This window comes from Dendrobates tinctorius, unplaced genomic scaffold (assembly GCF_039654945.1).
Source record: "Dendrobates tinctorius isolate UK_male_01 unplaced genomic scaffold, ASM3965494v1 ptg000069l, whole genome shotgun sequence".
NCBI lineage: Eukaryota > Metazoa > Chordata > Amphibia > Anura > Dendrobatidae > Dendrobates > Dendrobates tinctorius.
This window is the reverse complement of record NW_027361737.1, coordinates 22,773,204-22,787,241: the sequence shown is the minus strand read 5'-3', so window position 1 is coordinate 22,787,241 and position 14,038 is coordinate 22,773,204. Positions and strand designations below refer to the sequence as shown.

General features: G+C 44.6%; 1 protein-coding gene across 4 annotated transcripts in view; it reads left to right on the top strand.

The window, feature by feature from the left end:
- Positions 1–14,038, top strand: part of SEPTIN2 (septin 2) — a 69,683-nt gene that overhangs the window by 19,117 nt on the left and 36,528 nt on the right. For all 4 annotated transcript variants that reach the window (XM_073581195.1, XM_073581196.1, XM_073581194.1 and 1 more), the window contains exons 4-5: positions 1,121–1,207; positions 10,848–10,971. In XM_073581195.1, the coding sequence (XP_073437296.1) occupies positions 1,121–1,207; positions 10,848–10,971 (211 nt within the window). The remainder of the gene's footprint in view (positions 1–1,120; positions 1,208–10,847; positions 10,972–14,038) is intronic.

The following is a 14,038-nucleotide window of genomic DNA, read 5'->3' as shown; positions in this document are numbered from 1 at the left end:
ATGAAAAGAACGAGTGCTATACTGAGCCTCCGTAGAGAATCGGATTTTTTTTTCTTTTTTTCCCTCCATTCACCCATAGACTTGAATGGGTGAGTCTAATCTGATTTACAGAAGTTTTGCTTTCACATGCAACAATTGCTCATCTGCACGTCCCGATTGAATAGCATTGGTCAGCGTGGTGTCTGTTTTTTACACAGGCAGCACTTGGACCGAAAATACGGTTTTGTGAAGGAGCCCTGTGAGGCACAGGTTTCACACTGGGGGGCATACAGGAAAAGTTAATGACATGTTCCATTGTATTGTGCACTAAAAGTTTTTGCTTTTAGGGTGGAAGATGTCTGTATATACTGAGTGTTAGCCATCAGAGCCAGTGCAGTAGCGCAGTCTTGCAAATACTTCCGTCTGCAAAATATAAAGGGAACTTGCATTTCCTTCCTCCTCTCTAAATCGATTACATTGGGAATATAATTTAATCCTGAATACTGATCGTACATTCCAATGCACAATACTGCTTCAATTGAATTACACAGTTCTCCTGCAATATATGGACATGACCTGAGAACCTGAGATATGTCTGCGAGGAAGAAGTCTGACTTATTCTTGAGCTTTTCTTGCAACCCCAGAACCACGCACGGCGATCGATGGGCTGAGCAGGGTTCCTTGTGGATCTTTTGTTCCAGGTTGTTCATGGTCTCTAAGATCATTTGCTAAAAAGTAAAACTGAAAACTTTTAGAATGTACTGGCAAAGATGCTGTGCCACGATATATGGCATTGACTTGTTTTCTCAGTTTTACTTGGCAGTATAGGAGTGATGGATGTCACGAGTCACCTCTAGGACGGCATGAAGTGTTTGTGCCTTTAAGTCTGATGAAATCTAAGAAATACGTTTGCTCCATCTCTAAAATGTTTTTGATATCAGTGTAATGGATCTTTTGATTGTTTGCCATAAAATGCAGTTTGTTACATTCTTCAACGCCTGAGAAAAAACACAGATCGTCATCACTGTGCGGCACATAGAAAACTGTTGGCTGCATTTCATGTTTTATGCAAAAGATAACTTGTTAAGAAGGATAATATATTAAATCATTATTAATATAGATTTATTTTTTATGTATTAAGGTGAATCTGGATTGGGCAAGTCTACCTTGATTAACAGTCTTTTCTTGACGGATTTGTATCCTGAACGCATCGTCCCTGGTGCAGCTGGTGAGAAACTACACTGTCTGCTGTATGCCCAATATCACAATGCACAGTCTTTAAAGCATATTATTGCTTATAAATGAAAAATATATACTGCTGTAATCTGCAAGTTACAATAGCAAGATGCAGAATGCTGTTCAGTACCATGTTCATGACAAAACTCATGTAACATCAAGGGCGGACCTACCGCCCGTGCAGCCCGTTCATTGAACGGGGGCCCCGGGGGAGAAGGGGCCCCTCCAGCACCGCATGGCTAATTCATGGCTCCCAAGTTCCAACCGTCCCGATTACCGCGGGACAGTCCCGTTTTTGACACCCCCTCCCGCGTCCCGCACGGGACGCTGTTTTTCCCGCATTGCACAGAGCCGCCACGCCTCCCCTCCCCTCCCCATCCACCGACACAATGCTTGCCGTCCCAGATAGCGGCACTGCAGCCTGCAATGATGTGGCTGGGCTGTGTGTGTTCTGTGCGCAGAGGACCTGTGAGAGGGGAGGAGTCAGGGGTCATATGATCAGGAGCCGTGTCTGCCTGCACTCTGCAGGACCCTGCTGTGCTGGTTGTCATGGCGCTGGCTGGATGAGGTAAAGTTTCTGTGTAGGGTCAGTAGGGTTTTCAGTGTGAATGTAGCAGAGCCGCGCGTGTACGAGGCGTACGAAGCGGAGCCGCGTGTGTACGAGGCGTACAAAGTTGGCTTTTCCCACGGACACAGGAGTACATGGCAGAGCCCCGAGGAGCACTTTAAAACTCGCACATGACGTTCCACCGGAAGTGATGTGCTGGAAGCTGACCGGAAATGAGGTAATTTCATGAGGAGATTGTGATGGAACCAGGAATGCTTCAGATCCATCACCATGTCCTCCTCCGACAGCGCAGACAGCAGGATCGCCTTGGAATCAGGGATGCCGGCCATGTGAGCGGATCATGATATGTCCTGCAGCGGGAGGCTCAGGTGGGCATTACAATGGGAGCTGGGCCACTATAGAATCTTTCTCTGTTCTTTCTTTCTCATTCTCTGTTCTGTCTTTCTTTCTCTTTCTTTTTCTCTCTGTTCTTTCTTTCCCCTCTTTTTCTTTCTTTACTTCTTTCTTTCTCTCTCTGTTCTTTCTTCCCCTCTTTCTTTCTCTCTATCGCTCTGTTCTTTCTTTCCCCTCTTTCTTTTTCTCTCTGTTCTTTCTTTTTTTCTTTTTCTTTCTCTTTATTCTTTCTTTCAACCTCTTTCTTTCGCTCTCCCTCTGTTCTTTTTTCTGTCCCCACTTTCTTTCTATGTTCTTTCTTTCTTTTTCTCTGTTCTTTCCTTATTTCCCCTCTTTATTTTTCTCTGTTCTTTCACCTCTTTCTTTCGCTCTGTTCTTTCACCTCTTTCTTTCTCTCTCTCTTCTTTCTTTCTCTCTCGCTCGCCTTTCTTTCTTTCTTTCTTTCTTTCTTTCTTTCTTTCTCTGTTTTCTTTTTCTTTCTTTTACTTAGTACCAGTCAATATGCCCACAGTACCAGCCACTGCGCCCATAATGCCAACCAGAATGCCCCTAATAGCAATCGGTGTGATCAGCAGTGCTAAATGGGTGCGGTCGCGGCGTGGCCTAAAACTTGCGCCACAGCCTTTGTCCCTCTTTCCCTTCTTCAAAAGTTGGGAGGTATGCTAATTATTTACCTATTCAAATTTACCATTTGGAGCGCCATGGAGCCAGCCGAGGTGCAAGGAGGAGAGCAGCGCTGCGGGAGCGGGTCCTGAGAGTGCGAGAGCCGGTGCAGAGGAGCCAGCGCTGAGGTGAGATCAGTGCTGTGCTGCGCTGCCACTGTGGGGGAGGAGACAGACTGACTGTCACTCACTGTGCGTGTGGCGCTGGCCGGCCGTTGACTGCAGCAGCAGCACCAGCGTCAGTGTGTGTCTGTGAAGTCACTGTGTGCCATGCCCCATAACTAAATGCTGCAGCTCAGGAATGTGCGGACAGTGGATGGATCCTCTTGGTCTGGCCTGCCCTGCCTGCTCCAGGTAAGAGTACCAGAGCTGAGCAGGACTGAGGGACTGGGACCGAGGCAGGCATGATTTTGGAGGGCTCCTGGGGGAGAACTGAAGCATGGCAGGCATGATTTTTGGGGGGCTCTGTCTTGGGGGGGGGGGGGAACTGAAGCATGGCCTGGCTGCTCATGAATGTGGGGGCCCCTGGCCTGGGGAGAACTTGGAGCATGGCCTAGCTGCTCATGAATGGGGGGGGGGGGGCTGGCCTGTGGAGAAGCATGGCCTAACTGCTCATGAATGGGGGGGCTGGCCTGTGGAGAAGCATGGCCAGGCTGCTCATGAATTGGAGGGCCCCTGGCCTGGGGAGAAGCATGGCTTGGCTGCTCATGAATGGGGGGGGGCTGGCCTGGGGAGAACTTGTAGCATGGCCTGGCTGCTCATGAATGGGGGGCCCATGGCCTGGCTGCTCATGAATGGGGGGGGCTCTGGCCTGGGGAGAACTTGGAGCATGGCCTGGCTGCTCATGAATGGGGGGGCCTGGCCTGGGGAGACACATGGCCTGGCTGCTCATGAATTGGAGGGCCCCTGGCCTGGGGAGAAGCATGGCCTTGGCTGCTCATGAATGGGGGGGCCCCCTGGGGAGAAGCATGGCTGCTCATGAATGGGGGGGGCCCTGGGGGAGATGCTTGGCTGCTCATGGGGGGAGAAGAAACATGAATCGGGCGGCCCACATAGGGGGAGAAGCAGCATAAACTGGGGGGGCACATGGGGAGAAGCAGCATAAACTGGGGGGGCCACATAGGGCGAGAAGCACTATGTTAAAAGTAGACCGCATATGGGGGAGAGCATTATGAAACGAAGGGAAATGGGGGGTGCCTATATATATTACCTCGAGGCTGTCTTGGGCTATACACTGTGTGCAGAATTATTAGGCAAATGAGTACTTTGATCACATCATCCTTTTTATACATGTTGTCCTACTCCAAGCTGTATAGGCTTGAAAGCCAACTGCCAGTTATGTAAATCAGGTGATTTGCATCTCTGTAATGAGGGGTGTGGTCTAATGATATCAACACCCTATATAAGGTGTGCTTACGGTAATTATTAGGCAACTAGGCAGATGGATTTGAAGGACTCTGAAAAGTCAAAAATTGTGAGATGCCTTGCAGAGGGATGCAGCAGTCTTGAAATTGCCAAACTTTTGAAGTGTGATCACCGAACAATAAAGCGTTTCATGGCAAATATCCAACAGGGTCGCAAGAAGCGTGTTGATAAAAAAAGGCGCAAAATGCCCATGAATTGAGTAAAATCAAGCGTGAAGCTGCCAAGATGCCATTTGCCACTAGTTTTGCCATATTTCAGAGCTGCAACGTTACTGGAGTATCAAAAAGCACAAGGTGTGCCATTCTCGGGGACATGGCCAAGGTAAGGAAGGCTGAAAAACGACCACCTTTGAACAAGAAACATAAGATAAAACGTCAAGACTGGGCCAAGAAGTATCTTAAGACTGATTTTTCTAAGGTTTTATGGACTGATGAAATGAGAGTGACTCTTGATGGGCCAGATGGATGGGCCCGAGGCTGGATCAGTAAAGGGCAGAGAGCTCCACTCTGACTCAGACGCCAGCAAGGTGGAGGTGGGGTACTGGTATGGGCTGGTATCATCAAAGATGAACTTGTGGGACCTTTTCGGGTTGAGGATGGAGTGAAGCTCAACTCCCAGACCTACTGGCAGTTTCTGGAAGACACCTTCTTCAAGCAGTGGTACAGGAAGAAGTCGGTATCGTTCAAGAAAAACATGATTTTCATGCCGGACAATGCTCTATCGCATGCATCCAAATACTCCACAGCGTGGCTGGCCAGTAAAGGTCTAAAAGAAGAAAAAATAATGACATGGCCCCCCTGTTCACCTGATCTGAACCCCATAGAGAACCTGTGGTCCCTCATAAAACGTGAGATCTACAAGGAGGGAAAACGGTACACCTCTCGGAACAGTGTCTGGGAGGCTGTGGTGGCTGCTGCATGCAATGCAGTGTTGATCGTAAACGGATCAAGCAACTGACAGAATCGATGGATGGAAGGCTTGTGAGTGTTATCATAAAGAAAGGTGGCTGTATTGATCACTGTTTTTTTTTTTTGTTTTTTTTAAGTTTTTGATTCAGAAATGTTTATTTCTAAATTTTGTGTTATATTGGTTTACCTGGTGAAAATAAACAAGTGAGATGGGTATATATTTGTTTTTTATGAAGTTGCCTAATAAATCTGCACAGTAATAGTTACCTGCACAAACATATATCCTCCTAAGATAGCCAAATCTAAAAAAAAAGCCCACTCCAACTTCCAAAAATATTAAGCTTTGATATTTGAGTCTTTTGGGTTGATTGAGAACATATTTGTTGTTCAATAATAAAAAGAATCCTCTCAAATACAACTTGCCTAATAATTCTGGACACAGTGTATATGTTATTTAGAGGCTATACTGGGCTGTATATATTACCTGGAGGCTGTGCTGAGCTGTATATATTACCTGGAGGCTATGCTGAGCTGTATATATTACCTGGAGTGGAGGCTATGCTGGGCTGTATATATCACCTGGAGGCTGTGGTGGGCTGTATATATTACCTGAAGGCTATGCTGGGCTGTATAGATTAACTGGGGACTGTGCTGGGCTGTATAAATTAACTGGAAGCTGTGCTGGGCTGTATATATTACCTGGAGTCTGTGCTGGGCACTGTGTATATTACCTGAAGGCTGTTGCTGGACTGTATATATTAACTTGAGGCTATGCTGGGCTGTATGTTATTTGAATGCTGTGCTGGGCTGTATATATTAACTAAAGGCTATGCTGGGCTGTATACCATATTTTATTTGGAGGCTGTGCTGGGCTGTATATATAAACAACTAGAGGCAATGCCTCGAAAAATTTCTTGCACAGGGGCCCACTACAGTCTGTCTGCCTCTGCCATATTGGTCATTTTTGACATATTGGTTAATTTTGATCAGGATTCAATATAAATGACCCCCCAGGAGATGCTGGAATTTATCTAACTAATATAGCTGAAAAAAAGCATTCTGTAGCTTGCTATGTACTGCGATATATAGAGGTAGCAGAGACTAAACAGGCTGTCGTTTAGAGTGGTGGTGTTTGAGACGGAAGCAGAACTTCATAAGAAAAAAATCTATAAAAAATATGCACAGATTTTAGTTGAGTATTTTGGTTTGCTATGTCAACACTTTTGTAACTATTTTTGATTTTTAACCCCTTCCTGACATCAGACGTACTATCCCGTCCATAGGAACCGGGCCCCTATGCCCATGGACGGGATAGTACGTTTAGCGCGATCAGCGGCGCCCACGTGGTGAGCGCCGCTGATCGCGGCCGGGTGTCAGCTGATTATCACAGCTGACACCCGGCTTTATGTGTCAGGGGCGGTCACGGACCGCCCCCGACACGTTAACTCCTTGCACACCGCGATCACCGTGTACCGGGAGTTAAAGGGAAGCATCGGCAGGGAGGGGGCTCCCTCCATGCTTCCCTGAGCCCCCCACGGCAGCGCAATGTGCAGTGCTGCTGCGGGGGACTCCTTTCCTCCAGGCCCCCGGATCCAAGATGGCGACGGGGGCCTTCGGGGGCCTGGAGGAAGCTGGCTTCCTCAGTGCCTGCAAAGCGCAGGAATGAGGAAGCCTTGTGCACTGCCTGTGACAGATTGCTGATCTGTCAGAGTGATCTGTGATGTGACAGATCAGCGATCTGTCACAGGACAGTGATGTCCCACCTGGGACTATGTAATAAAGTAAAAAAAAAAATTAAAGTGTAAAAATAATTTAAAAAAAATTGCCAAATAAATTAGTAAAAAAAAATAAAAAAATATTCCCCAATAAATTCATTTTTTGAAAATAAAAAAACCCCAAAACAATAAAAGTACACATATTAGGTATTGCCGCGTCCGTAACGACCCGCCCTATAAAACTGTCCCATTAGTTAACCCCTTTAGCGAACCCCTTAAAAAATAAAAAACGAAGCAAAAAATAATGATTTATCATACCGCCAAACAAAAAGTGTAATAACGCGCGATCAAAAAAGACGCATATAAATATCCATGGTACCGCTGAAAACGTCATCTTGTTCCGCAAAAAAACGAGCCACCACACAGCATCATCAGCGAAAAAATAAAAAAGTTATAGCTCGCAGAATAAAGCGATGCAAAAATAATTATTTTTTATATAAAATAGTTTTCATTGCATAAAACCGACAAAACATAAAAAAACGACCTAAATGAGGTATCGATGTAACCGTACTGACCCGAAGAATAAAACCGCTTTAACAATTTTACTGCACGCGGAACGGTGTAAACGCACTCCCCCAAAAGAAATTCATGAAACGCTGGCTTTTGTTCATTCTGCGTCCCAAAAATCGGAATAAAAAGCGATCAAAAAATGTCACATGCCCGAAAATGGTACCAATAAAAACGTCAACTCGTCCCGCAAAAAATAAGACCTCACATGACTCGGTGGGTCAAAATGCGGAAAAATTATAGCTCTCAATATGTGGTGATGCAAAAACTATTTTTACAATAAAAAGCGTCTTTTAGCGTGCGACAGCTGCCAAAAATAAAAACCGCCATAAATAGTAAATCAAACCCCCCATTATCACCCCCTTAGTTAGGGAAAAATAATAAAATTAAAAAAATGTATTTATTTCCATTTTTCCGCTAGGGTTAGGGTTAGGGCTTGGGTTAGGGCTGAGATTAGGGTTAGGGATGTGTTGGGGTTCGGTTGGAGTTAGAATTGGGGGTTTCCACTGTTTGGGAACATCAGGGGCTCTCCAAATGCAACATTGCGTCTGATCTCAATTCCAGAAAATTCTGAGTTGAAAAAGTCATATGGTGCTCCTTCACTTCCAAGCTCTGCCATGCGCCCAAACAGTGTTTTACCCCCACATGTAGGGTATCAGCCTACTCAGGACAAATTGCAAAACAGTTTTTGGGGTCCAATTTCTCCTGTTACCCTTAGGAAAATAAAAAATTGGGGGCAAAAATATCATTTTTGTGGAAAAAAATGATTTTTTAATTTTCACGTCCGAGCGTTATAAACTTCTGTGAAGCCCTTGGAGGTTCAAAGTGCTCACCTCACATCTAGATAAGTTCCGTGGGGGGGTCTAGTGTCCAAAATGGGGTCCCTTGTTGGGAGTTTCAATAGTTTAGGTACATCAGGGGCTCTCCAAACGCACATGACACCCGCAGACCATTCCATCAAAGTCTGCATTCCAAAATGGCACTGCTTCCCTTCCGAGCCCCGACGTGTGTCCATACAGTAGTTTTCTCCCACATATGGGGTGTCAGCGTACTCAGGACAAATTGGACAACAACTTTTGCGGTCCAATTTCTCCTGTTACTCTTGGGAAAATGAAAAAATTGGGGACTAATTGATCATGTTTGTGGAAAAAATACGATTTTTTTATTTTCATGCCCGGGCATTATAAACTTCTGTGAAGCCCTTGGAGGTTCAAAGTGCTCACCTCACATCTAGATAAGTTCCGTGGGGGGGTCTAGTGTCCAAAATGGGGTCCCTTGTTGGGAGTTTCAATAGTTTAGGTACATCAGGGGCTCTCCAAACGCACATGACACCCGCAGACCATTCCATCAAAGTCTGCATTCCAAAATGGCACTGCTTCCCTTCCGAGCCCCGACGTGTGTCCATACAGTAGTTTTCTCCCACATATGGGGTGTCAGCGTACTCAGGACAAATTGGACAACAACTTTTGCGGTCCAATTTCTCCTGTTACTCTTGGGAAAATGAAAAAATTGGGGACTAATTGATCATGTTTGTGGAAAAAATACGATTTTTTTATTTTCATATTTTATTTTTAGTTCCTTAGGGGGTCTAGTTTTCAAAATGGGGTCATTTGTGGGGGGTTTCCACTGTTTAGGTACATTAGGGGCTCTCCAAAGGCAACATGACACCCGCAGACCATTCCATCAATGTCTGCATTCCAAAACGTCACTACTTCCCTTCCGAGCCCTGACGTGTGTCCATACAGTAGTTTTCTCCCACATATGGGGTGTCAGCGTACTCAGGACAAATTGGACAACAACTTTTGGGGTTCAATTTCTCCTGTTACCCTTGGGAAAATAAAAAAAATGGTGACTAAAAGATCATGTTTGTGGAAAAAATACAAATTTTTTATTTTCACGCCCGGGCGTTATAAACTTCTGTGAAGCACTGGGGGGTTCAAAGTGCTCACCACACATCTAGATAAGTTCCTTGGGGGGTCTAGTTTCCAAAATGGTGTCATTTGTGGGGGGTTTCCACTGTTTAGGTACATCAGGGGTTTTCCAATTGCGACATGGTGTCCGATCTCAATTCCAGCCAAAAACGTCAAATGGCGCTGCTTCCCTTCCGAGCTCTGCCATGCGCCCAAATAGTGGTTTACCCCCACATGTGGGGTATCAGCGTACTCAGGACAAATTGCACAATAACTTTTAGGGTCCTGTTACCCTTGGGAAAATAAAAATTGGGGTGAAAAGATCATTTTTGTGGAAAAAATATGATTTTTTTTAATTGTACCGCTGTACGTTATAAACTTCTGTAAAGCCCTTGTGGGTTCAAAGTTCTCACCACATATCTAGATAAGTTCCTTGGGGGGTCTAGTTTCCAAAATGGGGTCACTTGTAGGGGGTTTCCACTGTTTAGGTACATCAGGGACTCTCCAAACGTGACATGGCGTCCGATCTGAATTCCAGCCAATTTTGAATTGAAAAAGTCAAACTGCGCTCCTTCCATTCTGAGCTCTGCCATGCGCCGAAACAGTCGTTCCCCCCCCCCCCACAAATCAAGTATCAGCGTACTCAGGACAAATTGCACAATAACTTTTGCAGTCCAATTTCTCCTGTTACCCTTGGTAAAATAAAAAAAATTGAACCTGAAGTATTTTTTTTGTGAAAAAAAGTTAGATGTTCATTTTTTTTTAAATATTCAAAAAAATTCCTGTGACGCACCTAAAGGGTTAATAAACTTCTTGAATGTGGTTTTGAGCACGTTAAGGGGTGCAGTTTTTAGAATGGTGTCACTTTTGGGTATTTTCTATCATATAGACCCCTCAAAGTGGCTTCAAATGTGATGTGGTCCTAAAAATAAAATGGTGTTGTAAAAATGAGAAATCGCTGGTCAACTTTTAACCCTTTTATAACTTCCTAACAAAAAAAAATTTTGGTTCCTAAATTGTGCTGATGTAAAGTAAACATGTGGAAAATGTTAGTTATGAAGTTTTTTGTGCACTGTATCTCTGTGATTTAAGGGCATAAAAATTCAAAGTTGGAAAATTGCCAAATTTCCGTTTTTTTCACAAATAAACGCAAGTTATTTGAATGAAATTTTACCACTAACATGAAGTACAATATGTCACGAGAAAACAACGTCAGAATCACCGGGATCCATGGAAGCGTTCCAGAGTTATGACCTCATAAAGGTACAGTGGTCAGAATTGTAAAAATTGGCCCGGTCATGAACGTGCAAACCACCCTTGGGGGTGAAGGGGTTAGTGTGTCATTGGAAAGAGAAGAGAACAGGGAATCTGATGTTTGGCTGTGATTCCGGTGCTTCACTTTATATCGTACATCCAGAACAATATGGTCTTGAATTCTTGACGTTTGTACTTGTCATCTCATTTGTTTTTTTTTACCCTATTAGATAAAATTGAGCGCACAGTAGAGATTGAAGCATCTACAGTGGAGATTGAGGAAAGAGGTGTAAAGTTGCGTCTTACAGTTGTCGACACCCCAGGCTATGGCGATGCAATGAACTGTGAAGACTGGTCAGTAAATATTACACTGGTTAACTTTTTTAAATTATTCAATGTATTATTAGACGCTTCAGTCTTGTTCACACTGCATTTATATAATGCTTTTAGGGAGGATCATCTGGATTTTTAATAGGAATTCAGACTGGACCTTCTACTGAGACTTTAAGTGGAATGACACAAACTAAGTTAAAAAATTGGAAAAAGTTCTTAATACGCTTGCTAAATTCAGTGGGTGGTACAAAAAAACTAAATTTTCATCTAAATACTGTGGGGATACTTGCACTTTGATAACTGCTGGGGATCCATGCAGTCATGAGTTTTTATCTGTCAAATAGGCAAAGTTTATTGGACTTTGTCTTTAAATTAAACAACCTTTCTCTGGCCTAAATGAAAACAGAAGAAACACAGTGCTTTTCCACACTGAAAGCAAAAAAAAAATCCCAGAGTCTCCACCAGACAGCAGTGCAGGTCCTGCTTCAAGCTTGGTCAGCTCTGCTCACATTTGCTGGTTCCTCACCAGCCCCAATTCTACACACCACTCTGAGGCATCACAAACTGCCTTGAAATAGGTCCTTCAATCCATGGAGTGAAGATATGGGAGCGGCCAGTCTCACCCAGATCTTGAGGCCACTCCTAAATCCTGAACCCAAAAATCCGGTCCCTTTAAAAGCATATTCACAGCCACGTATTGATGCTGGAGCCTTCTCTCCAGGATTTGCATCACTGAGGCTAACCGTCTTGGTGACACATACTCCTATCCAGGAGTTGTCCAGCTTTTGTCTTACAATTCCTATTCCTATTTAATGCCATAATCTAATTTATTTTCTAATATACTTTAATTTAAAAGTCCCTAACTACACAGTCTAATTGTTTTATTTTACTACTTCCTTTTTGATGATGCTTTGTTTTGAGAATCCGAGTGCAAGTTAGGACACTCAAAAGAAGTGTCATCAGGGAGCAGAGGCTGCGGTCTCTGCCCCTGCTCCATCCCTGAAACTAAATGTCATCAGTGACCTTACGGAGACTAGCATCGACCAAGCAAGTGAGATCACTTACGGTGACGTCTCTGTACGCCGGGTAATCCTCTTGTGCTGCACACTTACAGTACGTTCTGTTGCCATCTCGTTCTGATGAGAGCCGGTGAGAGAATGCACGTTCATTGTGCCCATCACACAGTGACACAGAATCTACTGCGCATCTGTCGGAATTTACAACCGAAATGCTTGGTAGCACAAGGACTAGCCCAGCTCTTGAAACAAAGGTCACTGATGATTCATTTCAGGGAGGGGGCAGGGGTTGTTTCAATGAGGGCAGCCTCAGCTCTCTGAAGGTGCTTCGTATGATTATCCAAGCATGCTCTTGGATTCTCCTCATCAAAAAGGAAGTTGTAAAAAAAATATATAACGCAGTTAGTCTAGTGAGGGCATGATGGGAACTTTTTAATGTATGTTAAAAATTAGTTTAAATTATTCCAGTAAATAGATGGGCATTTAGGACCAGCCCTATAAATTCCATATACCTTTTCTGTTGTGCTGCAAAACCTGCAAAAAGCTATTGTTTGGCCCCTTTTTTAACAAAATTGTAAATGAGAGAACTTAAAAGCTGATTATTCATTTCTGGGGGGGAGCCCTTTTGCCTTGTACATGGCAGGAGATTTGGAGGAATGCAGCTAAGACCTCCATGTGCTTCGCTTTTATGGGAAATCAATTTAAGATACTTATGTTTTAGTACCACATGCCTTCACTATTATAGAAACTTGACCCTAGCATTCCTAATTGTGGTTGGAGGTGTGGTAATACTGAAGGTGACTTACCCCACTTGTTCTGGGCATGTGCAACTTTTAATAATTTTTGGTAAGTTAAGACTCATACTCAAGGTCTCTGGCCTTCAGATACCCATAGATCACAAATGTTATCTGCTGAATATCCCACCACATCAGATTAGTCTTAAATCATGGCAGCATTTACTACACATGACCAGTGCGGCGAGATGTCTGAAAGCACGTGAATGAGGTTGGTTCAACCCCCATCAAATAATGAGCTACACGTGCACATACAAGATATACGGAGCATGGAATACCTTACAGCCCTTAACCTCTTCCCGACCGCCGACAGTAGATAAACGTTGGCGCTTGCTGGGCTTTGTGCATCGCCAACGTTTATCTACTTTCGGCGGTTTTGTGCCCCCCGGGACCCCCACATACCTTACAACGCGGGGATCCCGGTGCACAATGCATGCTGGGACCCCCGACGTCATCGAGACCTGATTGGTTCAGGTCCCGATGACGTCAGCGTCACAGCAGCCAATGGGAGCGATCGCTGGGAAAGCTGCTTGTTTCCCGGCGATCTCGCTCATTGTAACGTGGCTTCTCCTCTGATCTAACACTGACAGATGAATAGAGGTGAAGCAGCGTTACTGTGTGACTAGATCGCTGCCTGGCACAGCTGATCGCTGCCTGGCACAGCTGTGCCAGGCAGCGATCTTGTCACACAGTAACGCTGCTTCACCTCTGATCATCTGTCATTGTGAGATCAGAGGAGAAGTCGCGTTATTATGTGCCAGGCAGCGATCTTGTCACATAGTAACGCTGCTTCACCCCTGATCATCTGTCAGTGTGAGATCAGAGGAGAAGTGGCGTTACTATGAGTCAGATCGCAGGGCAGCGATCTTGTCACAAAAATAAAAATAAAGAAAAAAAAAAGCAGGTACACAGGTTAGGGTTAGGGCTAGGGCTGGGATTAAGGTTATGGGTGTGTTGGTGTTAGGTTTGTGGTTAGGGTTATGGTTAGGGCTGAGATTAGGGTTAGGGGTGTGTTGGCGTTAGGGTTGGAATTAGAATTGGGGGTTTCCACTGTTTAGGTACATCAGGGGCTCTGTAAATGCAATATGACGCCCGCAGACCATTCCATCAAAGTCTGCATTTCAGAACGTCACTACTTCCCTTCCGAGCCCCACCTTGTGCCCAAACAGTAGTTTTCTCCCACATATGGGGTACCAGCGTACTCAGGACTCAGGACAAATTGGACAACAACTCTTAGGGTCCAATTTCTCCTGTTACCCTTGTGAAAATAAAAATTGG